Source organism: Malus domestica, chromosome 06, assembly GCF_042453785.1.
Source record: "Malus domestica chromosome 06, GDT2T_hap1".
In the NCBI taxonomy this organism is placed as follows: Eukaryota; Viridiplantae; Streptophyta; class Magnoliopsida; order Rosales; family Rosaceae; genus Malus; species Malus domestica.
The window spans coordinates 32,104,909-32,129,334 of NC_091666.1; the positions used below are offsets into that span (position 1 = coordinate 32,104,909).

General features: G+C 39.0%; 3 protein-coding genes and 1 long non-coding RNA gene across 6 annotated transcripts; 1 reads left to right on the forward strand and 3 right to left on the reverse strand.

The window, feature by feature from the left end:
* The first annotated feature begins 643 nt into the window (after positions 1-643).
* On the forward strand, positions 644-4,761 carry LOC103437866 (heparanase-like protein 1). Of its 2 annotated transcripts, none has more exons than XM_008376375.4 (10): positions 644-1,025; positions 1,805-2,083; positions 2,195-2,231; positions 2,385-2,568; positions 2,688-2,836; positions 2,920-3,153; positions 3,239-3,428; positions 3,574-3,699; positions 3,787-3,886; positions 3,981-4,761. In XM_008376375.4, the coding sequence occupies exons 2-10, from the start codon at positions 1,856-1,858 to the stop codon at positions 4,371-4,373; spliced, it is 1,641 nt and encodes a 546-aa protein (XP_008374597.1). In that variant the 5' UTR covers positions 644-1,025; positions 1,805-1,855; the 3' UTR covers positions 4,374-4,761. The 2 variants fall into 2 exon arrangements, with proteins under 2 accessions (XP_008374597.1, XP_008374598.1); XM_008376376.4 differs by having other exon boundaries at positions 849-1,025; positions 1,682-2,083.
* Positions 4,762-5,559: 798 nt separating this feature from the next.
* LOC103437867 (SNAP25 homologous protein SNAP33-like) lies at positions 5,560-8,598 on the reverse strand. 2 transcript variants are annotated; one of them, XM_008376379.4, is made up of 6 exons: positions 8,303-8,598; positions 7,077-7,615; positions 6,519-6,612; positions 6,267-6,391; positions 6,026-6,123; positions 5,560-5,879 (listed from the first exon to the last, which is right to left on the reverse strand). In XM_008376379.4, exons 2-6 carry the CDS (start codon positions 7,509-7,511, stop codon positions 5,780-5,782), a joined length of 852 nt encoding a protein of 283 aa, XP_008374601.1. In that variant the 5' UTR covers positions 7,512-7,615; positions 8,303-8,598; the 3' UTR covers positions 5,560-5,779. The 2 variants fall into 2 exon arrangements, with proteins under 2 accessions (XP_008374601.1, XP_008374599.1); XM_008376377.4 differs by having other exon boundaries at positions 8,016-8,320.
* Positions 8,599-10,310: 1,712 nt separating this feature from the next.
* On the reverse strand, positions 10,311-12,970 carry LOC114825505 (uncharacterized). The gene is made up of 2 exons (XR_011581831.1): positions 10,895-12,970; positions 10,311-10,803 (listed from the first exon to the last, which is right to left on the reverse strand). It is a non-coding gene; the product is annotated as an uncharacterized lncRNA (long non-coding RNA).
* An 8,821-nt stretch (positions 12,971-21,791) lies between these two features.
* Positions 21,792-24,215, reverse strand: LOC103420355 (zinc finger protein ZAT4-like). Its single transcript, XM_008358415.4, has one exon. It carries the CDS (start codon positions 23,770-23,772, stop codon positions 22,258-22,260), a length of 1,515 nt encoding a protein of 504 aa, XP_008356637.1. The 5' UTR covers positions 23,773-24,215; the 3' UTR covers positions 21,792-22,257.
* Between the last annotated feature and the right edge of the window lie 211 nt (positions 24,216-24,426).

Genomic DNA, 24,426 nt, shown 5'->3' on the forward strand with positions numbered 1-24,426 from the left:
CTTTGTAGTTTGTTATTGTCAAACTGTCGTGGAACCAAGGGAAGCCTTCTCGGATGCAGCCCGTTTGCTAAAGCATCGGTTCAGTCAGTTTCCGCTCGCGTCCATGAAAACCGATGAGAAGGGCAGTGGTGCAAAGGGAAGACGAAGCTGATAATATTGTTGTAATTTTAATTAATATGCATCATTATTTCCGTTTTTTGGATGAAACACAGTGCAAATGTGACCATCTTGGATTAGTTGCACCACTGATAAAGATTCTATGACCAAGTGTGATTAAATTAAGTACTAAAAAGTTCATAATCTACAAATTATAAGGGAAAATAAAAAGAAGATGACGATGACGATGTGATCATGATTAAATTAAGTACTAAAAAGTCTCACTAATTTGGTGTATTAACAAATCCCAAAACAACCTAACTAGGATCCAAATCGTAAAAACTTAAAAACATTCCCTAAAACAAAAAAGCAAAAACCTTTATTCTAAGAGAAGAACATTTTGTGGTGGCATTGCTTACGGGGTAAAGTTTAAGCTTCTCAAGAAAATTTAATAAAAAAAAATAACAAAAATAAAAAAAACCTACCTTCCAGAATATCGGCTAATAAACAAAGATAACTCAACAGACTGAGAGGAGTATCTGCCAATAAAAATTGCACGCAAATCCAACCAAAACTCTCACTTTCACCTCTAATTAGTATTTAGTAATTAATTATCATTAACTCTGTACGATCATAACCTTTCCTGTAAAATTATGTATTCTTTGTCTTTTTGCCGACAGTAGACAGCAACAGTGTGCCATTGCATCACATGATATGAACAGTTCATATGCAGCTTAATCCAAGACTTTTAGCTGAATTCCAATTATCCAAGACGGACCCATCTCACCAAACGAAGTTTCCATGTCTTTGAATCGGCTGCCAACAACTCCGAGTGGGGACAGAGATAGCTCGTTTGATTAGCTGCAAAGCATCACATAATTGATGTGCTTTTGCTTCCAGCTCGAGCTTCATCAATGGCGTCGTTGATGGTAAATTTTTAATCTTTGAGCTTGGTTTGGACAAGGGTTTGCCTTGTTATGATCAAATATTAGTTCTTCACATGCTGATTTGTCCTTGAAATCTGAACTCTCCAAGGAAAAGCTGCTTTTTTTGGTTTTGTTTGTGATAATTCTTAATAGGGTTGTGTATATTTGTCTTGAATTTTGTCGGTGAAATGCCCTTCTTCTTCATATGTGTGTGTGTGTGTGTATGTGTGTATATATATCAGTGTCTTGATGTAATAGCTTGAATTTGAGATCTGAATTTGGTAATCGCTTCCTTTCTCTTCACCTAATGCAACTTTCAAATGTTGGTGCGTTTCTTTTACAGCAGTTAACAACAATTAATTCGAATAAAAGTTCATTTATGGCAATGCAACCATTTTCAAGCATATATTTACCATCCACTAGTTTGAATTGGCTTTGGTGGTGTTCTGATTCACAAATATATATGTATATACACAAGAAATTGGAACTACCAGTGAACTAACTGTCACTGGATCTTCCTCAGAACCCGAAATCTCTTTTTACAAGAAAACAGGAATGTATAAACTACCTTTACTTTCTCGTCCGAAAGATGATGCCTTTCTTTCTCTTTTGCAGTTTTCAATGATAATTTTTTGCTTACAATGATATTTTTCTATCAGAAGTTTTTGCTTCTGGAATTTTAAAGATATATAGCAGCGGAGAATCATGTATTTTAGGAACATGTCAAGCGGTGGCGCGACACGCTCTCTGCTTCTCAAAGGTTTATCTTTCTCCTGTTGCAGTTAATTTAAATTGGCTGAGCTGGTGGCGAGATTGCTGCAACTGAATTTCCAATGGCATTCCGTCTCTCCTTGGTCCTCTTTCTGGTTTCTCTCCCTGCAATTTTAGCTCAAGATTTTGGGAAAACTAACAATGTTGAAAATGTTAAGGTTGTGGTTAACGGCAGTTTAGCTGTTGCACAAGTTGACAATAACTTTGTCTGTGCCACTATTGATTGGTGGAACCATGAAAAGTGTGACTACGGCCACTGTCCATGGGGAAATGCATCCGCATTAAATTTGGTAAACAGTCGGAGATACCTCTGTATAGTTTTTTTTTTTCCCTGCATGTCAAATAGTAAGCAAGGCAGTTTGAAGTTAAACTAAAACTTAATGTGGTTTGCTTTTCTCCAGAACTTATCTCATCCTTTGCTAGCCAAGTCAATCCAAGGTTTGTCTGTTCGTGTTAATAAGTTCGCATCCTTTACAGAATACTAGTTTTTGAATTAGACTTTCACGTCGGTTAGAACAGATAGAGTCTTCTAGTTATATTTGTTAGAATAACATTTTGTTGAATTACTCTTCTATACCGGTGGTTTGATAGCTTTCGATCAGTTGAGAATCAGAATTGGAGGTTCCTTGGAAGACCAACTATTGTACGATGTTGGAAATTTGAAATATCCTTGCCATCCTTTCAGAAAGATGAAAGGTGGCTTGTTCGGTTTTTCTAGAGGATGTTTAACTATGAGTAGATGGGATGAGCTGAACCAATTTTTCAGCAAAACAAGGTAAGATTCAAGTTATCAACCTCCACCACAACCAACCAAATATTTGAAGACAAGTAAAGCCGGGTTTTCTACCAAGCTTACTTGTGGTCTTACCTGTGATTTTTATCTTGCCTTTTTAGGTCCATCATCACATTTAGCTTGAATGCACTGTTGGGGAGGCACCACAAAGGCGGGGGAGCTTGGGTAGGAGACTGGGACTCTAGCAATGCTTATGATTTTATTAAGTACACCGTCTCAAAGAGATACCAGATAGATTCATGGGAATTTGGTATGAAACTATAGACAAATCTTGTTTTCTTCCCCATCGTTCTGTGTTTTGCTTCACTTAAGCTTTTGTTTATTTTGCTGTAGGAAATGAGCTCAGTGGTAGTGGTGTTGAAGCTAGTGTTGGAGCTGGACAATACGGAAGAGATTTGATCAAGCTTAAAAGCATCATCAACCATCTGTACAATGAGTCCGTTCCTAAACCTGCGCTTATGGCGCCTGGAGGATTCTTTGACCAATCGTGGTTTACTAGGCTTCTTCAGGTTTCTGGTTCTGGCACAGTCGATATCATCTCTCAGCATCTCTACAATTTGGGTGCAGGTAAATTAGCGTGTTAAACTTTTAATAAATGCGCAGTTTATAATTGTATAATATATGCTTAGACTGTATTTTGTTCTATTGTCAGGTGTTGATCCCACGTTGGTGAAAAAAATATTGGATCCCCATTACCTGGACCGTGCATATGGGTCATTCCATGATCTTGAACAAACTGTGAAAAAGAACGGTCCTTGGGCTTCTATATGGGTTGGTGAATCTGGAGGGGCCTATAACAGCGGTGGTCGTAATGTGTCTGACACATATGTGAACAGCTTTTGGTAATAATCTTGATTGCCACATTACTTGCAACATCGTGTCTTTAGCCATTGCAAGCTTTTGATTGCAGAAAGGAGCTATTCGCCTTTGGTGACTGTAATTTTGTTCAATCAACTAACCAGAATAAATATTACATATGAACTTTAGGTACTTGGATCAGCTCGGAATGTCAGCGAAGTACAATACCAGAGTATATTGCAGGCAGTCTCTAGTTGGCGGGAACTACGGTCTTCTCAACAGAACCTCATTTGTTCCTAACCCAGATTACTACAGGTAAAGCATAGGCGGGAGTATTGAAGAAGGATTTTCTTTTACTTGATACAATAGAGCCCTGAATTTTGTTTTCTGAATACTGAATAGTGCACTTCTATGGCATCGGCTTATGGGACAAGGAGTTCTTAGTGCCAACAACAACGGTTCAGCAGATTTACGCACTTATGCCCATTGTACAAGAGGAAGAGTAAGTCCTAGCAGCATTTCAACTTATGCGTAACAAGTGAATACATTGATCTTACTCTTCGTAGTTTATGATTAGTTTCACGGTATTCTTGCAGGCTGGTATAACTCTGCTCCTTATCAATCTAAGCAATGAGACTAATTTCATTGTCAATATTGCAAATGTTTTGGACACCGATTTGGGTGCTCAAGCAGGAAACGTTAGCAAAGAGAGTTATTTCAAGCGCGGCCTGAAGAGAACGGTGTCATGGGTTGGACGCAAAGCATTAGACGAAGCAATTTACAGAGAAGAATACCATCTGACACCGAAAGATGGGGACGTCAAAAGCAAGACCATGGTTCTCAACGGAGCTCCATTGGAGATTACCAAGGACGGAAACATCCCAGAATTGGAACCCACTCGTGTTGACATGAAAGCTCCGTTAAGAATCGCCCCGTTGTCCATCAAGTTCGTGGTGTTACCTTTCTTTGATGCGCAAGCATGTCTATGATTTTTGTGCATTCACCCAAACCATTACTTATATTTAGTTGTTAGGTAGCATGCACCTAAAAGTTGCAGGAATTTGGGGGCCAATGGAAATTGTAAATTTTGTGCAATGAAACAGGGGCGGTGTTATCGACCCACCCATTTTTACCTTTCACGCACCTCCTGTCAATTTGTGTCATGTGATCATCTGCAATTCATTTGATCCGAAGGACGAAAATTGTGAGGAGTGTGAGGAAGGTAAAACCCGCCAAAGGGTTCATATTCTCAGCACGCATTTCATGTGGAAGAACAAGGGAAATAAAGACTTTGTAAAAAGTGATGTTTTGTATTCTTAATCTTGTATTCTTTCCTATTCAATTGGTGAGTTTATAATAAGTTACTTAAGTTTATAATGTTCTGTTTTAATTATGTTTTATTATTGTTGCATCATCGGAATACTCTAATTCATGAGAAGTGGAATTCGAACCTAGGTGCAAAAGGCGGGTGAAACTGTCGTACCGAATAACTCAGGGTGATAGTCTAAAGGTCTTTTAGCTAAAATTGTCTCTAAAATGGCATAATTCCTCATTTTAGTCATTGAGATTGAAAGTCGATAGGAGTGGATCCACAGTCAATCATTTTGGCCCTTCAATTAACGGAGATTTTTCACGAAATGACCAAAATAATTGACAGTTAACAAACTTGGTATCGCTTCTATCAATTTTCAATCTCAAAATTATCTTTGAAGGCAACGCAGTGACGTGTAAAGTTGCATAATTTACTCACGAGAGATTTTTCAATGTGACAGGAACACGAGTGGTACACGACGTGTCACGATACAAAATGGGGTAATTAGCTTGGAATACTGCTACAGTAACATCGTATTGATGTTTAATTAGCTTGGAATACCGCTACAGCGAGCCAGCAATATCCCATTGCAAAGTGGTTTCCATTCATAAGAAACCTCTCATATTTGCTTGCTTGGTGTAGCTCTTAACTTCTGTTTGTTTTATTTTGCAAGGCCTTCGCTCATGAACGGTAGGTCTCGGGTTCGAGACTTGGGAGCAGCCTCTCCATAAATGGAGGTAAGGCTAGCCAACATTCACCTCTCCCAGATCCTGCGTAAAGCGGGAGCCTTGTGCACTGGGTACGACATTTTTATTACTTTGTGTAGCTCTTGGATTATATGCAGAAAGCAAGATAAGGGCATCTTAAATGGAAAAGGTCTCGCTTTATCAATCAATCCTCCAACTCGCGTTCGACGAACAAAGTTTTATACAAAATCCAGATGCTTGAAATCTGTACATCCAGATCAATGAATGGGGAGAAAAGAATGAGGGGTATGAGACGGAGCCGCAAACACAATCTGAAAGAATGGGGAGACGCAAATACAATCCGGTCTGTCCAGGAAAGCATCTACAACCCTGCATTCTACTTTCCGAGCAAGCGACGACCACGTAGATTTGCATCTCCAATACGGCTGTTTAACACATCAGCATCATCGTAGAGATGGTCCAGAGATTTGCCTTGCCTGCACGTATTACGGAAGTAACTAGTTACATATAGTTCTACAATGCCTTCAGAAAGACGCAGGCTGGATGAGCAAATAAAGGTTAAGGGTGTAGAATGATTGGAAAAATGCAGGCACGCCTGTGTATCGGAATCATCATAACTTACCTCTCAATTTCAGACCCCATGTCAATGGCCATACCCTTCAGCTCTCCCAATAGATCACTTAAATTGGACAATCCATCATCTTGCTTCGCCTTCTCAACCTGTTTAAGCCAAAAAGTTAGACATCCAGAAGATTTGAGGAAGAACAAAGCATTTCATATGGCAAGCAAACAAAACCAGTTAATATACTCTCTTGTTTTCTACAGATACAATTATTAGTAACAAGTTAATAACAAATACAAACCTCGACTTTCTGAAGGGTGCTGGTTGGTCCATCAGGTAATGTTCGTGGATTAGATCTTCCCTTGGGTGCTGGTGCCAGTCCCAACTTCTCCCTCTCCTCCTGGCTGCCCTTTCTGACTGCATGGTCTGCATTTTCCAATTTTTGAAATGAAAATTTTATTATTTTCCAACACAAACTGACGACATTGTTACTTTTTCCATGGACACAAAGATGGAGCATGTAAGTCATGGACAGAAAAGAAAGAAAATTAACCTCCTGTAATGAGAGGGCCACGTATTGGGCGAGTCCTCTTTGGCTTCCAAGTCTTAGAGAAGATGCCCCCAAGACTTCCCAGAAGCTTTTCACCCTGAAATAAGCAAGTTCAATTGTTCAGTTTGCTGAAGAAGATCATCGTATATCCCAAAAGAAACAGTAACAAAACGATAGGAGTTGTTGCAAGCCGACTGCAAATCTAAAAGAAGCATAATTCTTAGTGAAGAGAAGAGAAAAGGAAGCGATTGTTCACAAAAAAGGCAAAAAAGTCTGTGTAAGATATAATCAAGCTCTCTCCAGGAGGAGCCAGGGGTTTGGAATGGGGAAGTTCTGACAGAAATCAAGACCAATAGGACAAACAGACATATTACAAACACGAAACAGACAATACATGTACGAACAAGGTCACTTGCAATAACAAAATTTCATAGAAAACAAAACCGATGAACTCCAATGGTACACCATAAAACTATAAGGACATAATACTTTCATGTCCAATCCTTTTATATGCACTTATTCTTGATGTATCAAGTATATATTTTTAATTTGATAACGTACCCGAGTAAGATCCTGATCCATGTCTGCAGCAACCATGTGGGTCCTAGTGATTTGTTCGCCTTGCTGATGCAACATGACCAAAGTCTTGGTAGCATCCTCTCTCATTTCTTCAGCAATCTTCAAGCAGCCGTGGACTGCTTTTGTAGTCTCCTCAGCCTTGTACACTGCATAGTTCTCCAACTCTTCCACTGATTGATTCTGTACTCCTCCTGTGTCACGGAAATCATTCTTGTATTTGTTCCTCTCAGTCAAAACAGTCTTGTATGCATAGGAAGAAGACTTCTCCTGCCCTCGCTGGCCATCAAATGGATTAGTGCTTGTATTCTGTCCAACCGGTGCATCTTCAAAAGGGTTTGAGTCAGAGGACGCCGGATGTACAGGATTCAGTGTGATATGTTTAGCAGACTTCAAAGGAGACTTCTTTAAACCAAACATTTTCGATGGAAAAATGTGCACACTTTACTTGGGCCGCGTTGAAGATCTTAGAAGAACTAAAAAAATATGGTAATTAGAAATCTATACAGAGATCAACAGCAATCCTGGAAAAGCAAAACAAGAACAATATGTGAGATAATGGCAATATAACAAAAGCATCGGTGCTCAAACACAGAGGGATCAATTTCGAAGAAATACACTAGAGAAGAAACAACACAATTGAATGATGAGGACCAAATCAAGCAACACAAACTTGTACAGAAAACATACAGAAATTGAAAAGGTTGCCCAATTCCTAAATTCATACAATATTTTAATACGAAAAATCGAAAAAATAAAACGAGATCAGACCTAAAACAATAGCATCTACAATATTCAATCACAAACTCAACAACCCCATTTGCTTAATTTGGTTGCCAAGAAAAAACAAGAGAAAGAATCAAATTCCAACTTCATCATATGGGTATCCCAGAAAAATGAACAATTTGACTTGGTTGACTTGACCTTGTTCATTACTCAAACAACCCCAAACTTCACAAACAAAACAACACAAAATCCCATTTTCCTTGCGTTTTCCTCCATTTCTCAGCAACCAAACAAGAAAATCACAAAACCCATGTAGATAATTTCAGAACTGGGAATTTGAAATTAAAGGTAGAGAAGTCGACCGTTAGATAAAAACGGACAAAAACAGGGAGGCTACAGGACAACCCATGTGGAAAAAAGCAGAAAATAATCGAAAAGCAGAAGCAGAATCCAAGAAATCGTTTGAAAGAGAAGGATTTGGGTACCTGAGAAATCACAGCAACTGTCTCGCAGGGTGGAAAAGTTTGACTCCGCACGAAAGGCCAGACCTTTTGAGAGAGAGAGAGAGAGGAGAGAGAGATTTTAAAGAGTGGGGAAAGAGGGAAAGGGAAGTATTCAAAGGTAAAGACTTGGTAATACGCGGAGTCGCAAGACGTAGGCTTTGAAGATGGAAACTGGCGAGAAACTGTAATTTCCCGTGATCTGGGGCTATAAAACGCAGTGTTTTGGTGATTTTTGTGTGTGTGTTTTTTTTTTCTTACCATCCTCTTTTAATTAATTACTTTTGCATGTCAATTATATTTTCTAGATGGTCCAAGTTGAACAAATCAAATTATTCTTAAATGGATGGTTTGGACCACTTCTTTGAGTATTTGTAATTAAATCCCCCTTGGCAAGTTGGTACTATCCTTTGCAATTAGTGCAAGGACGATGCTATTCACACACTCATACCTTTTACACACTTTTCAATTTTTTGTCCCTGAGTCGAATGAATTGAAGAAAATCAAAGTATCTAAATTAATAAGGAGTGTGTGGGAAGAAAAATGAGTGTGTGAATAACACTACCCTTACTACTACAAGTCTTTTAAGATATGTCATATGTTTGTTAGTGTGTCCACTCCTTTACCTTCAAATTAATTTTTTTTTTCCTTCATGATTTAGAATATTTCCTTAACATCAATGTAATTTTCATAAAATGAGTTCATCCTTGTTATGAAGTAACAACAACTAGTACCACTAACGCGTACTTTGTAGTGTTTCACTAGTATAGTGATTTGGTGGTATTTATCTTCATATACAAGTAGAAGGTCTTAGATTCAATTTTTTTTTCCGGTAAATTTGATATCCAATTATGACTTGTACATTGTACAGCAATACACATTTATTTCTCACAATTTTATTTTATAAAGAAAACTATTTAATTGAAAACAATAATTTCATGCATAGACTTTAAAGATTATTTGTGGTGTTATTAACTAATAACTTTGCTTCACATAATATTTATCCTTTTTTGCTTGGAGGCCTTTCATAATTTATGCTTATATTTTGTTTTTGTTAATTTTTTTTTTTACAAGCGATAATGTTAGTGGATTAAATTGTTAGTTATTAGGGGGCGGAGGGGATCGATGAGGATAGAACATGCACTGTGGTGTATAGACATAATTACTTTCCGTTACCACACTAAACCATCATTTATATTCTTGCTTATTAACTAAATTGGAAGAGGCATGAAACTATCCAAGTTACAGAAGAACATAGAAGAAGAAGATGAAGGTTTAGAAAGAAATGAAAGCTTGAAATGATATTTTCTAAGTTGAATAGATTACAAAAAAATGAGAGAGAGTTTACAAACACAACTAACTCTATATCCTTCTAACAACTCTTCTAATAACTTTTATCAGCTAGACCAATCTACACCATTCAATTATAAATAATCTTCACCATTCATCTTTTAATATTCATTTGGGCAATGATGTACCACAAGAAGAAAAATGGAAAAATAATGGAGGCAAGAAATGTAGCCAATGCGCAGGATATTTAATTCCAGTACCATAAGAAAGATAGAAGGACTTCTACTTCCAATTTTCAAGTTTCAGAATACTTGTACAACTTTTATATTTTAGTTTTTGGCCCCAAAAAAACCTTCTAATTAATTAGGAGAAAAGTCACCATTTGTTATATCCCTTTCCCGAGAAGGGCCGGCTTTTTTGATAAAGAAATATATCTATATTTGTATTTACATATGTTATATAATATTTTGAATCCAACACGCAAATTGTGACTCAATTAAAAAAACCATCTGGTCTGTTTCGTTGCTAAGAAAATGCAAGGAAGAGAATCACATTCTAGAAAATCTTTTCATCATGCATTTTGACTCGGTTCGGTTGGCTTGACCTTACTCATTTCCTAAAGTCCATTTTCTCAGCAACCAAACAGTGGACAATTTTTTTAGACTTTCAAACCAATATTTTATGAAGCAACTTCGCGGAAGTCTTCAACGTCAACATCTACAAATTAAATTCTTAAGCCTTAAGATTTGTGTACTTTACAAACAATGAGGATTCCATATTGTCCACGGCTAACAAGGGTAAAACAATAAGAGTGCTTCAGCGACCGGTGATCACCAACCGCCTCTAAAACTCGGCAGAACTTTCATGGCAGCCTATTTTCTTGAAGCTACATAATATTTTCGGTACATCGAGAAAAAAAATGCTAAAAAGACCATATTTTTAGACCATACCTCCCAACACCCCTCGGTTCTCTCCCCCCACACCCCTCCCCCAAACAAGTCCTTGATACATGGGAATGTCCTAATCCGAAAAAAATTGAATGCAAGTTCCGCATGCTATCGTTGTACAATCCTTCGATCGATCCACAGCCATAAGAGTGAGAACTGACGCTGGAATATTAACCATGTAATACGGGGAATGCTACTACCTTCGGCGTTCATGAAGATGTCGGAGAGCGGCAATGGATTTGGTCCGTTCTTTTTTATATCACAGAAACAAGATTATACGTTTCAGATGTGTGCTCTCACGGGTAACTGAAACATACATTACAAATCTAAACATCAATACCTGTGCTTCTAACTCAGCAATTCTGTGTAACGATGCTTGCTCGATGCAAGCACGATGCTTACACTCTTCTTCAAGCAAACCTGTCATTCGATCGGTATATCTGAACAGACTGAACTCAGCCATTTCTTGAGCTAGATCCTCCGCTTCTTCGTTTGCCTTCAACTTTTCCTCTTTCAGTTCTTCCTAACAACCATAAGTAATGTAAGATTTAGAAGCTATGATTAACTTATATAACCTCAAAACTCGGAAAGACAATACTGATTGAATTCGCACTTGAAAGCTTGAAGTACAATTTATGCAACCAGTCAGATAGATTTTCTAATAAACGCAGTCAAAATCAATTGTCTTAATTATGCCTCCCTGGGTAAGAACTTCGTAATCTTCTATCTGCCGCGACATCTTCTCTACCCTTCTTTATTAAATCTGCATCTGGTGTGACTACGTACCATTGCCAGTTTGGAAAAGAGGGGGGCCAATCTTCTCTATACGTGCTTTAGAAAGCTCATCAAAATATTACCACATAAGTACGAAGAAAAAGTTATTTTTAGATGAGTTTGGAAAGATGAACTGTGTTTTACGGTGATAATATTCGTTGTTATACTTGACCAAATGTAGTGTATAAGTTAGGGTTTGAGACCAATCCTTAGTAAAAATACAAGTGAAATCTAAAAATGCACTTGAAGTGCTTCCTGCAAAAAACACAATGCACTCAATCATTTTAAAAGTATTTTCAAACGAATCCTTAACCAGTAAAGAATGGAGTAATTGTAACAGGATACCCCATTTCGTCTGACAAGGCGAGCTTTCCCTGTAGTTCACCCAACAAAGACTTAGATCAGTCGAGTTGATCACTGTTCATCTCAAGCCAATTTTTTCAACTTTCTGACAGAATACCCTAGTATTTGTCTCCGATGTGTATCAAGCTTCTTCCTAAGTTCCTTATTTTCCATTTCGGAAAATTCAGCAGTTTTCTTTGCATCCCAAACATTGAACAGCTCAAGATCTTGAATTAACAAACTCATCCTAGTATTTTCTTCAGCAGTTTCTTCTTCCTGTATTTTCTTAGCTTCAAAGCAGCTATGCTCCAACGCCGATATCTCAAGCTTCATACTCTCTATTTCACATCTTGAATTAGCATGTCTTTTTTATTGCTTTAGCTAAGTATCTGGGATGGACTTAGGATGTAATTGGGATTGGGTTAAGGTTGACAAAGAATAATTTGGTTTTTTATTTTTTATTTTTTTTCTACAAAGCGTGACTGAGGTGGAAAATCGAAATAAAATTTAAATGTAAATTTTGAGGGACTATAATTTTCCAAATAAAATCCAAGTTTTAACAGAGGAATTCAAATATAAAGTCTCGAGTGTAGGAGTATATGATCTTACTTACTTGATCTATAAGCTTCGTAAGTTGTGAATTCCATAGTCTTTTGAATTCCTTTAAAAATAGTTGAGCTGGGCATAATGGTAAGTTATTATCTCTGGTTTGATTTCCATGTGCCTGAACATGATTTTTTTTTGCAAAAAATTGCGAACAGATTTATTGGAAAAAAGAAGAAGAAGAAGGTATTTCTAAGTATTCTTACAAACAAGCTAATTCAAGACACCAAGCTTCTCTCCCTTTCGGTGAGAGTTTTTTCTCTCGTGGTGAGAGTGCTTCTCACTTTGTGTGCCCCTCCTTGCTTGCTTCGTTCAGCCGCCGGCCTTAGCAATGGTCAGGGTCGGTGGCAACCCCTCGTTCTTCTTCTTTTCCTCTTTTCTTCTTCCTTCTTTTCCTCCTCTACCGTCTGTTTCCGGCCTTTTTTTTTTCTATTTCTTGCCTCTGATCTATCTGATCTTAGTCCTCCATTCGAAAATTCCCAATTCCAACCATCTTCTCTCTTTCCCTGCTGATTTTCCACTTCCATGACACTTTTCAACCCATTTGTTACCTTTCCCTAGTGGTTCCAGCCTCTCTCGATCTCACAATTTCCCAAATCTGCAACGTTTTTCTTTTACCGCATGTCGGGGCTTTCTAGGAAGGTATGTAAAGCTCCAACTCGGGTGGTCATTGTAAAACTTTACGACTCTCAGGTTTTCAGCTTAGAATTTGCATACCCATCAACTGATAGGTTGCATGTATTTATAATAATCTTGAGATTACATCAGGGGTTTATCATCCCTATTTACACGGCAACATTTGAATTTGAATAATACAACATCTGTGAAAACAAACTTTAAAACATTTAAAATAATCTAGACCTATCAGAGTTATCCTTGGATAAGGACTGCATTCCTGAATAACAGACTTTAGAGTTTAAACATGAGCTGGATTCTTGATAACTCTGACTTGGTCTAACAACCCCCCGCAAGCTGACAGGCCGAGAAACAACTGGAAGCTTGGACACCAAAAGCTTGAAACGCGAGGAAGACAAACCCTTTGTAAACAAATTAGCAATCTGATCTTGAGAACAAATAAAATTTACCATAAGCTGTTTTCGAACCACCTTCTCATGGACGTAGTGATAATCAACCTCCAAGTGTTTTGTTTGCGAATGAAAAATGGGATTGGAAGCTAAGGCTATTAAAGAGACATTGTTGCACCATATGTTTGGAATATGAAGATGCAAATGAAGGTCTCTGAATAACGACCTTAACCAAGATAGCTCAGCAACAGTGTAGGCTAGTTGCCTATATTCGGCTTCCTTACTCGACCGAGAGATAGTCTTCTGTTTCTTTGAACTTCAAGACACCAGATTTGGTCCCAAATAAAAACAAAAACCTTCTGTAGAGTGGCAGGTATCAAGATTGCCCGCATAATCTGCATCAGAGAAAGCATGCAGTTGCATATCTCCAGGTTTATAAACAAGACCATGATCATACGTGGCCTTTAAATACCGCAGGATGCGTTTCACTGCCATCCAATGAGTATCCTTGGGTGAGTGCATAAATTGGCACACCTGGTTAACGGCATATGAGAGATCCGGTCTCGTGATGGTTAAATACTGCAGCACTCTGACAACACTACGATATTAATCCGGATACTTGTAAGGTTTACCAACATAAGCACTCAGTTTTTGTCCTGCAGAAACTGGAGTGGAAATAGGCTTGGCATCTTTAAACTTTGTTCGTTGAAGCAAGTCCAGGGCATACTTGGATTGAGTCAAATGCATATTGTTTCCAATGTAAGTGGCTTCAACACCCAGGAAAAAACTAAGGGGACCCAAGTCTTTCAAGGAAAATAAAGTGATGAGCTTCTTTATCAACCATGCCATTTGAGTGTTGTTGTATCCTGTGAGCAAGATATCATCCACGTAAATAAGCAAAAGAAATAAACTCCACTTTGATTATGTTTGTACCATACTTGACCAATCCCGAAACTACTGAGCACCGGTCAACGTTATACCGTCAAGAACCCAGAAGAGTTTCCCTCCAACCAAGAGGCCAATCATAGCGTGACACGTGTCGACATCAGAAGCCAATCATAGCGCGACACGTGTCAACATCAAAAGCCAATCACAACATGACACGTGTCAACCAGAATGAAACTAGAAACTCTCTTCTATAAATAGAGATCATTCTCTCACAATATTTCCTAATGTCATTTGTACTAAATCATTCACTAGTACTTACTAAAGGAAAGCTTGAACCTATGTACTTGTGTAAACCCTTCACAATTAATGAGAACTCCTCTACTCCGTGGACGTAGCCAATCTGGGTGAACCACGTACATCTTGTGTTTCCTTCCCTATCTCTATCCATTTACTTACTTATCCACACTAGTAACCGAAGCAATCTAGCGAATGTCACAAACTTAACACTTTTTGTTGTACCAAAGTCCTCGCTGATTTTGTGCATCAACATTTGGCGCCGTCTGTGGGAAATGCCTCATTCTTCAACTCCCTCGACCGGAGACTTAGGGGACTCCTACCATATGCTACTGCTTAGAAAGGAAATGCCTCATTCGTCAACTCCCTCGACTGGAGACTTATGGGACTCCTACCATATGTTATTGCACCTTGATACTCGGAAGTCTCACGACCACTCAGTGACTTGGATTTTTCAAGTCTCCAAACGAGACGTTTTCCTCACTCGGGAAATTAAGGGAGCACTACCTCAACCTACATGCTTCACTCACAAAGCTTCAACATACAAGCTTCAACAAAAGAAAAAATTCAAAGAACTTAGTGAAGAAGGCCTTGGTGTATTTAACACAATACGTTGAAATGAAGCAAAGTTTGTTTATTGATATCTCCGATAAGTTACAAATATGTACATATACATAAATCAAAATAAACAAATAAGAGGAAACCTTCACAAAGGTTACTCAGGAGAAGTCTCAGCAGTCGGCAGAGCCCCAGAAAGAGGAGGCACCAGAAGGTGATTATTCGGAGCCTCAGTACTAGGCAGAACCTCAGAAGGAGGAGGCATCGAAGGTTGATCATTTGGAGTTTCATTATGCGGTACAGCCCCAGAAGACGAAGGCAACAAACCCACAAACCTCTGATGATCAAGTAAAATCTGACCATCAGATTCCTGCAGCTGGTCGAGCTTCCTCTTCATGTTTGTAGCATAGTCATGTGCGAGCCTGTGCAACTGTTTATTCTCATGCTTAAGCCCTCTGATATCATGTTTGAGACTTATCACTTCAGCCGCCAATTATTCAACTTGGCAGGTTCGAGCAAATAGGCTTTGGGCCATATTAGACACAGAACTTGCACACTGAACACTGAGAGCCAGAGAATCCTTAATAGCCAACTCATTAGACCGTTTGGAAAGTAGTTTGTTATCTTTAGGAGTGAGAAGGTTCCTGGCCACCACCGCAGCGGTCATATCATTCTTCATCACAGAGTCCCCAACGGTAAGAGGACCAGTAGGGGATAAGAAAGATGGGCACTATATGTTGTCTTGAGAAGGCACGACTGCCTCTTCACCAAAGTTCAAGTCAAAACGACGGTCGGATGGGCCAGACATTCTCAGAAATGATGAAGGAGAAATAAGGTGCAATAAATCTCTGATGTAGGGGAAAATTCCTACAAGTAATAACTCTCTGAATGTACTCCTTGCACACAATTGGTGCCCTTATAAAAGAAAGGGCAACATGGTCGTTGGTTCAAAAATCGAAGAGGCACCACTCTCCGGATTCTGAAGAGGCACCACTTTCCACACGCAACATCAGCTCCTCGGGTACCACAAATAACTTTGCCAAAGATCTCTGACAAAGTTTAGACACATAAATTTTGAAGGTCCATCTACCCTACTATTACCCACAAGGGTAAAGGAACAGCACCACTGCTTGATAACTAGAAAGTCTCAATGTGTGTCAACCTCCGTGCTCCGTGGCAAGGCAGACTGGCAAAAATGCCCAACCTTTACTCACATTCGAGAAAACACTCCCAACAAGATTGCTTACTCAAAAATCGAAGAGACACTACTCTCTGAATCTCAAGAGTCAGACTCCCAATAAGATTGTTTTCTCAAAAATCGAAGAGACACTGTTATCTGAATCTCGAGAGCCAGATCCCCGACAGGATTGCTTGTTCGAAAACCGAAGAGGCACCGTTCTCCGAACTTCGAGAGCCAGATTTCCTTGGATAAAGCTTGTCTGCAATCTTCACACGCAACATCAGCTTTCCAGATACCACAGACCACTTTTTCAAAGTGCTTTGACAAAGTTAAAACATGTGAAGTTTGCATCTCCCACTACATTGCTATGACCAAGAAGGGTAAATGAATAGCATTATTACTTGCTCAAAAATCGAAAAAGCACCAGCCTTCGAATCTTGAGAGCCAGACTCCCAACAGGATTACTTTCTAAAAAATCGAAGAGGCACCGCTCTCCGAATCTCAAAAGCCAGACTCCCAACAGGATTGCTTTCTAAAAAATCGAAGAGGCACCGTTCTCCGAATCTCGAGAGCCAGATCCCCGACAGGATTGCTTATTCGAAAACCGAAGAGGCATCGCTCTTTGAACTTCGAGAGCCAGATTTCCTTGGATAAAGCTTGTCTGCAATCTTCACACGCAACATCAGCTTTCCAGATACCACATACCACTTTTTCAAAGTGCTCTGACAAAGTTAAAACACGTGAATCTTGCAGCTCCCACTACATTGCTACGACCAATAAGGGTAAATGAATAGAATTACTACTTGTTGTTAAGGAGACTCCTATATATGTTGACCTTCATCCTCCACGGACAGGCAGACCTGCAAAAATGCTTAACCCTTCCTCATATCTGAGAGGGCACTCCCAACGAAGCCTCTCAAAATACTCAGATTTCTTCCCCCCCCAATAATACCTATGCAAACCAGCCACACCAGAGCAAGAGTATCTCATATCATCAGGGTAAGCAAGAGTATCCCATATCATGCTTTTTCCCTGTCTTTCCTTTGCCATTGTTCTTACCTGCAAGATAAGGAGAAAGAGAGCAATCAGTCAGCACTTGGAATCAAGCTTCCAATCAGGAACTGACTACCTGGAACCCCTTGCCTGATTACTTACCTGGCATTGCTCTCGAGTACTCATCTTCAACATCTTATGCTTCCAGAGAAGATACCACATCTGCCTGAGGGACAGATAGGACAAGTGAGAAGGATACAAGGAAACATGTGGAGACAAGCGCAACAGAACACGTGCCGATTCATCTATTACTTTAACAATAGCAAAAGTTTCACATATTATCAAGGTCGAACGCACTCTTGATTTGATGGACTTATTTTGACCCTCAAATTCTTGAGTCGGCCTTATACTCTAGAGGAAACCAGAAAACCCTCCAGCCTAGTTCAAGAATAAGCCTGTGGAAAGTTACGTCTTCAAAAGCAAAAGTATCTCATATCATCTCTTCTCCATTTGCTTCTCCTTATCCTTGTTGCTGTTTACGACACAAGGAGAAGGAGAACAATCAACCGGAAGCCGAAGTCGAACCTCCAATCCAAGTTGTTTGCTTGGAAGTCTGATTGCTTACCTTGTCTGTTATCTCTTTCGGCAAATCTCCTAGCTCGGCGACTTGGGGGACTCCTACTATAGGGTTTTGTATCGCATTTGACCAAGCCCGAAACTACAAGTAAGCTTCAAGTGAAATTGATACATTACCTTGTGCATCTTTATCGGTTAAAGATACCACCCCTGGATGGAGAAAAAGTACTTCCAGAGAAGATGTCACATCTACGTATGAGACAGATAAGGCAAGTGAAAATGATACCACACTTCGGTACTTAGAAGTTTCATGATTACTCAATGGCTTGGATCTTGCAAGTCCCCAACCGAGGAGCTTCCCTCACTCGGGAACTTAGGGGAGCACTGTTTGTACCATACTTGACCAATCCCGAAACTACTGAGCACCGGTCAACGTTATACCGTCAAGGACCCAGAAGAGTTTCCCTCCAACCAAGAGGCCAATCACAGCGCGACACGTGTCGACATCAGAAGACAATCATAGCGCGACACGTGTCAACATCAGAAGCCAATCACAACACGACACGTGTCAATGTTAGAATGAAACTAGAAACTCTCTTCTATAAATAGAGATCATTCTCTCACAATATTTCCTAATGTCATTTGTACTAAATCATTCACTAGTACTTACTAAATGAGAGCTTGAACCTATGTACCTATGTAAACCCTTCACAATTAATGAGAACTCCTCTACTCCGTGGACGTAGCCAATCCGGGTGAACCACGTACATCTTGTGTTTCCTTCCCTGTCTCTATCCATTTACTTACTTATCCACACTAGTGACCAGAGCAATCTAGCGAAGGTCACAATCTTAACACTTTCTGTTGTACCAAAGTCCTCGCTGATTTTGTGCATCAACATATTATAAACAAACAAAGAGTAATCGCACATGGACTCTTAGAACCCTAACTGAAGGAGAAATTCTGAAAACCTTTGAAACCAGGCCTTAGGCGCCTGTTTTAAACCATACAAACTATGTTGCAGTTTACAAACATAGTTAGGATACTGTTTATCAACAAAACCCGGTGGTTGTCTCATGTACACATCCTCACTCAAATACCCATGCAGAAACACGTTTTGAACGTCCAACTGTCAAACATGCCACTTATTTGAAACTGCCAAACTCAAAACAAGTCTAATGGTGCTATGCTTAACAACTGGACTAAAGGTCTCCGTATAATCGATCCCGAATTGTTGATGAAAACCATTAGCCACAAGCCTAGCCTTATGTTGCTCAATCAAGCCATCTACACGACTCTTTATCTTGAAAACCCATTTGTTTGGCAACAAGTTCATGGCATGATGGTAAGGTACAAGAGTCCACGTACCACAACGCTGCAAGGCATTGAATTCCTGAGCCATCGTAGTCCTCCATTCTTTATGCTTTATTGCCTGACTAAAACATGTTGGTTCAACCACTTGATTGTTAGTATTAACATGCAGTGCATATTTTGGGTTTGGCTTTTGTATCCCAACTTTAGATCGAGTGGTCATTGGATGGCTTTGAGGGGGATCATGAACCAACACAGGATTGGGGACACATTGTCGTGATTGGTTCTGGTTCACAGGGACATCAACTACTATTTCTTGCTCATCTTGGTTTGGTAGAGGTTCACTAGGGCTGGAAATAAGGGTTGGGTTTGGAGTTGGAAACTTGGTGCAGGTTGTTCATGCATTGGTTGATTATGGGGTAACCTATTGGTAGTTGGATCCTATTTGTAAACGTTTGCTTTATTAGTAATGAAATTTTACCTTTGTGCCCAAAAAAACAAATTCAAATTTATTTTCCCATTAGCCATAATAAGAGGGAATTATTCAATATAACTGAGATATATCACTCTATTAATATATCTCTCGTCACTCGATACTTTGAACCATAGATTATCGTATTAAATTATGTAATAATCTCATTAGGCCTGGTCCACATTTAAAACAACCTTCTAAAACCCAGTTTAGGTGTTGAGCTCATACATGACGATGTGAATTCAAACCTCGTCGATGACTAATCTAACAAAATTTATCATCTGACAAAAAAAATACCCATTTGACTTTGTATAAAAGTTGACTCAAACGTGCTGACCAAGACAAAAGGTAATATTCTTGCTTGGATTTGAGAAAGCCCACGAATATGATGAGTGTGAGTGATGACTTAGCTCTTACATCTATAATTAGGACTGTTAGGACAACTAGGTGTTGACACGTGGGCAGATTCCCAATTAAGGTGGTTGATAGGCCAATACAACATCTCTATTATATTATTTTCTTACACATTTTTCTTATTTGACACAAGAAATTTTTTAATGTGCCGATAACACAGTTTGGTACATCAAGAGTTATAATATAAGTGGTTGGAAGTGTTCTTGTATGCTGAAAAATCTCTCATTCGACACACTCATTTTCTTGTTTGGAATAGGTCTTTGCCCTCCACGGCGAAAAAAGCTTATCTCTTTGATTGAATTAGAACTGGTTGTGATCGTAATCACTCTAGTTATGCATTATCCTTTTCAATAAAAATAAAAAACCTTAATACCCCCTTTTTTGTCTTAAGAGCGTAAATCACTTCTCGTAATATTATCATTATGTGTTCTGCTTTCTTGACAACGCACTACCAACCGCCAGCTATCAGAGCAAGTGAAAATGAAACAACCACTTCTGAGTTCTACATATATTGCCACACAAAATTTAAAAAAAGAAAGAAGTTAAAAGTTAAATACATGATTAGTGAATCACACGATGGTGGTTAGGAAGTTGAATGCTTATCTGAGTCTTTTTGGCCCAGGAATGGTTGACTGTCATGGCAAACCTACCATCCTATCTCTTTTTTTAAAAGAAAAATACACTCCTCTCACAACTGTTAATCGTATTAAAAATATAGTTAAAATCAAATTACAAAAAAAAAAAAAAAAAAAAAAAATCATCACTTTGCTGATAATATTGGCTACAAAAATAGTTAGGTGCGATAACAGTTGAGTCGAAAATCAAATGGTGCTTTAAGATGTAGTTTTCAGAAGTTAACTGCATTAAAAGTTGAGCAGAATTTAGATGTTTAGCTCTAACTAAAGGGTAACCAAAACCCCATGGCTAAAAGCAAAAACTAGTATATAGAATTTGATAAATTAGGGAACAAATATTATGTGCTTTAGCAGCCTTACCCACCCAAATCAAAACCCATTTGCAGTTCATTTGATGGCAGAAAAGTAAAAGTGTGCTGAATTGACCTTATACTTGCTTACATACACACTTCTAGTTGTAGTGGTCCAAATATTTTATAAAATTATACACACACACGTATATGTATGTATAAATTATTACTGCAAGGGTGAAATGTCTTGGTGGATAGGATATTCTTCTTAAATTGATTGCATCCCGGGTTCAAAATTTCTCATTCCCTTAATCTATTAAAATAGTAATATCGCTCGTAATAATATAAAGAATTATTACTATTTTATTTTATGAGTGAATAGTGAGCTTAGTAGCAGTTAAGAGTAGAGAAAGAAGTGAGCTGAGATGGGGTGTCATGTTTAATGGTAGGTGACTAAACAACCACCTTCAACTAGCTCACACATGACCTCTTTGTGTACATTTTAAATTTGCTTTTTTATCTCTTCATTTCTTCATCACTTCACATACCGTTCTAATTTTTCTTTTTTCAATACCTTATTCACTCATATAGTGATTCTGGCACTCTTTTTTAGCCATCTGCACTCTAAACCGAATATTTTAAAACTTTTATATACTTATAGATGAGTGCTATCACACAGTTTTGCATTAACAAAATCTACAAGTTGGAGATAAGCAGACTCAAACGCTGATATCCGCTACATGGTAAACTATCGCCTCTTCAGCCCCAACTCCTACTATAGAGACGAACAAGACAATAACTTTCTTTAACACAACTTACAACTTTCATCGTACTGTGCTTTCCAAAAAGCAATCCTTCTCAAGATCTCAAACTTCTTAACCAAGAGTTAATAGCACTAGCCAATATAATTACTCCAAAGACTTATATATGAAATGTAATTACAGCATTGAAGTTTTGAGGTCAAACAAAATCAATGAGCCTGAATCTTAAAGGAAATGAAATTGTTGGTATAACAAAAAAAAAAAAAAAAAAAGAGGATTTGGTAAGGCCTAACTTCGAAGGCAAATTAGCAGCAATAATGCCTCAGCAAGCCCTAAAATCTGTAAAGAATCAATGAATTATGATGTCCAGAAAATATGTATTTGTACCTCTTCAACCTTTATTGGAAGGATAGTAATTTCCGCATTTCATTTTTCTCCTTCCGCACTCTTCTTCTTCTTCTTCGCTTGACTCTCATTTGATTTATTCAATCAAACGGTTGGAAGAAAAAGGAAAGAGTGCAGGAGGAGAAACCAAGAGTGCGGAGATCACTTCCCTATTGGAAATCCATGGCCAAAGGACTTGAAACTCAGTTGGAGATGAGCCCTACAAGGGCAGCCTCATGCTTATGACTGCTGCTTCCAACCCACCATGGCTTAAATGCTGCTGCAGCAGCATCATGGTTGCTACTGCTTTCTTCCTCCACAGGAGCAGGAAGATTGAGATCAAGAAAGTCTCTCACTTCAGGAGCTGCAGGCTTTTGAATCACTAGGGTTTGGTTGGTAATTTTAGCCTCACCAATCAAATGGGATCTCTTGTGCCCTCCCAATGCTTGCCCTGAGGAGAAAACTCTGTAGCAAATTGGACAGGAATGCCCTTTTGTACTTTTTGCACTGCTCTCTGCTATTTCTTGCTCAATGGGGTTGTCATTGTTGCAGCAAGACTTGGGGGAGATGTCAGTTTCCATGGTGTTTTCACTGCTTTCGAACTTCGAAGCGAAGCACCCTTTGGTCTTCTTGTGACTCGCCCTATGGCCTCCCAGAGCTTGGTACGATCGAAAAACCTTGTTGCAAGTAGTACATTCGAATTTGCTTCTCTTTTGTGAACTCTTGCAAACTCCTACTTCAGAATCCAAAATATCAGTTCTACTAGTACTCAAATTTTTCGGGGACTGATCTGACCTCAATTCAAAATCACAAGTCTCTTTGATCTTCCTCTTGCTTGAATTGGACTTGTTGGAACCCAATTTATCATTATTCGAAAACCCACCAGCAGAAGAACAAAACTTGGATTTTCTACCTTCGAGTACTGCTAGGGACTCGAAGTTTCGAGGTTCCAACACCTTTTTATTGAGTTTGTTCTTCAGTTTCAAAGTTGTAGCAATCTTACTCTTAATATCCGCAACCCGAGTTGTTCCAACTGATGATGGAGGATCCGAGAACCCTGAATTTCCATCGAAAGAGTCACGAGCTACTAATTTTAAGCCGCCCCAGTGACCCGAATCCCTCGAAAGCATCATCAAACACATAGCAACCTCTTCTTGTTCTTGCTCAATCTCGGAAGTAGCAGTAGCAGCAGCAACAATTGAAAAGTTAGAAGATGAAGTTGTTGCTCTCATGTACCTTGTTTTTCTTCCGGATCTTCTTCCCCGATTGGGAGGAGCAGCAGCAGTAGTTTTGTTCTCCGATTGGCTAGTCCAAGAATCTTCGTGTTCTTCCTCGAGGCTCTCAATCGAAACTCTTTCTTTTTCCGAGTGGAACTTCATGTGACCGAACAGAGATTTCCAAGACTGAAACCATTTGCCACATTCTCTACAAAACTTGTCCGGATGAAGCGAAGTGTCCTCACTCGAGTCCGCGAGCCTCCAAGTTTTCTTGGGATTCTCCCTCAGACCATAACCGGGTTGCTGATGAGTTCCTCCTTCGAAATCAGAACCGCCATTCTTGGAGGACGAGAGCTTAACTCCTCCGTTATTGAGCTTTTCCTCTGTTTCCAGCGAATTGTTGATCAAGTGACACCTCATGTGACCTCCCAATGATCTGCCACAGGGGAAGCTTTTGCTGCAAAACTTGCATACATACTTCAACTCTTGATCTTCTTCCATCGGTTTGAATCAAAACTCAACCAAATACGGAAATTCAGATCAGAAAAGCTTCGAATCTGATCACGAAACTTGGTAAAGCTCCGAGATTCTTGATCTCATTACACTAAAACAGGATAAATGTAATGAAACAGAAGACAACCCGGATCAGAAAATCGACGCGAAAACTCGAACTCGGAGTGAGAATTGCATCAGATCAAGCTTTGTTGCTGCTTTTTGAACTAACCCAGAAAGAAAAAAATCTCAGATTTCGTGAATTATGAACTAGAAAAAGGTTAAAAATTAAAAAAAGAAAAAAGAAAAAACATATATCAGTAGCTTTGTTCTTCTGCTCCGAGTGTTTTCTTTGTTGGTGGTGACGATGGCGACGAACAAGCACAAAGAAGAGAGGAAAAATGAAAAGTGAGAGAGTGAGCGAGCGAGCGTTTGTTTCTCTTTCGCTTTCTCTCTCTCTACCTGTGAACTTGACTATTTTTGGAGGAGAAATCCATGCATGGAAGCAAAGATTAAAGTGAGGTAATGGAGAGGAAAGATAGTAGCACGTGTACTCAACTGAGGATCCTCCGCCAACTCGAAATCCGACGGCCGAGATTCGTCCATGTGAGCATCCCCATGGTTCAAAAACCTCTAATTAAAAAGGAAAATACATATTTCATA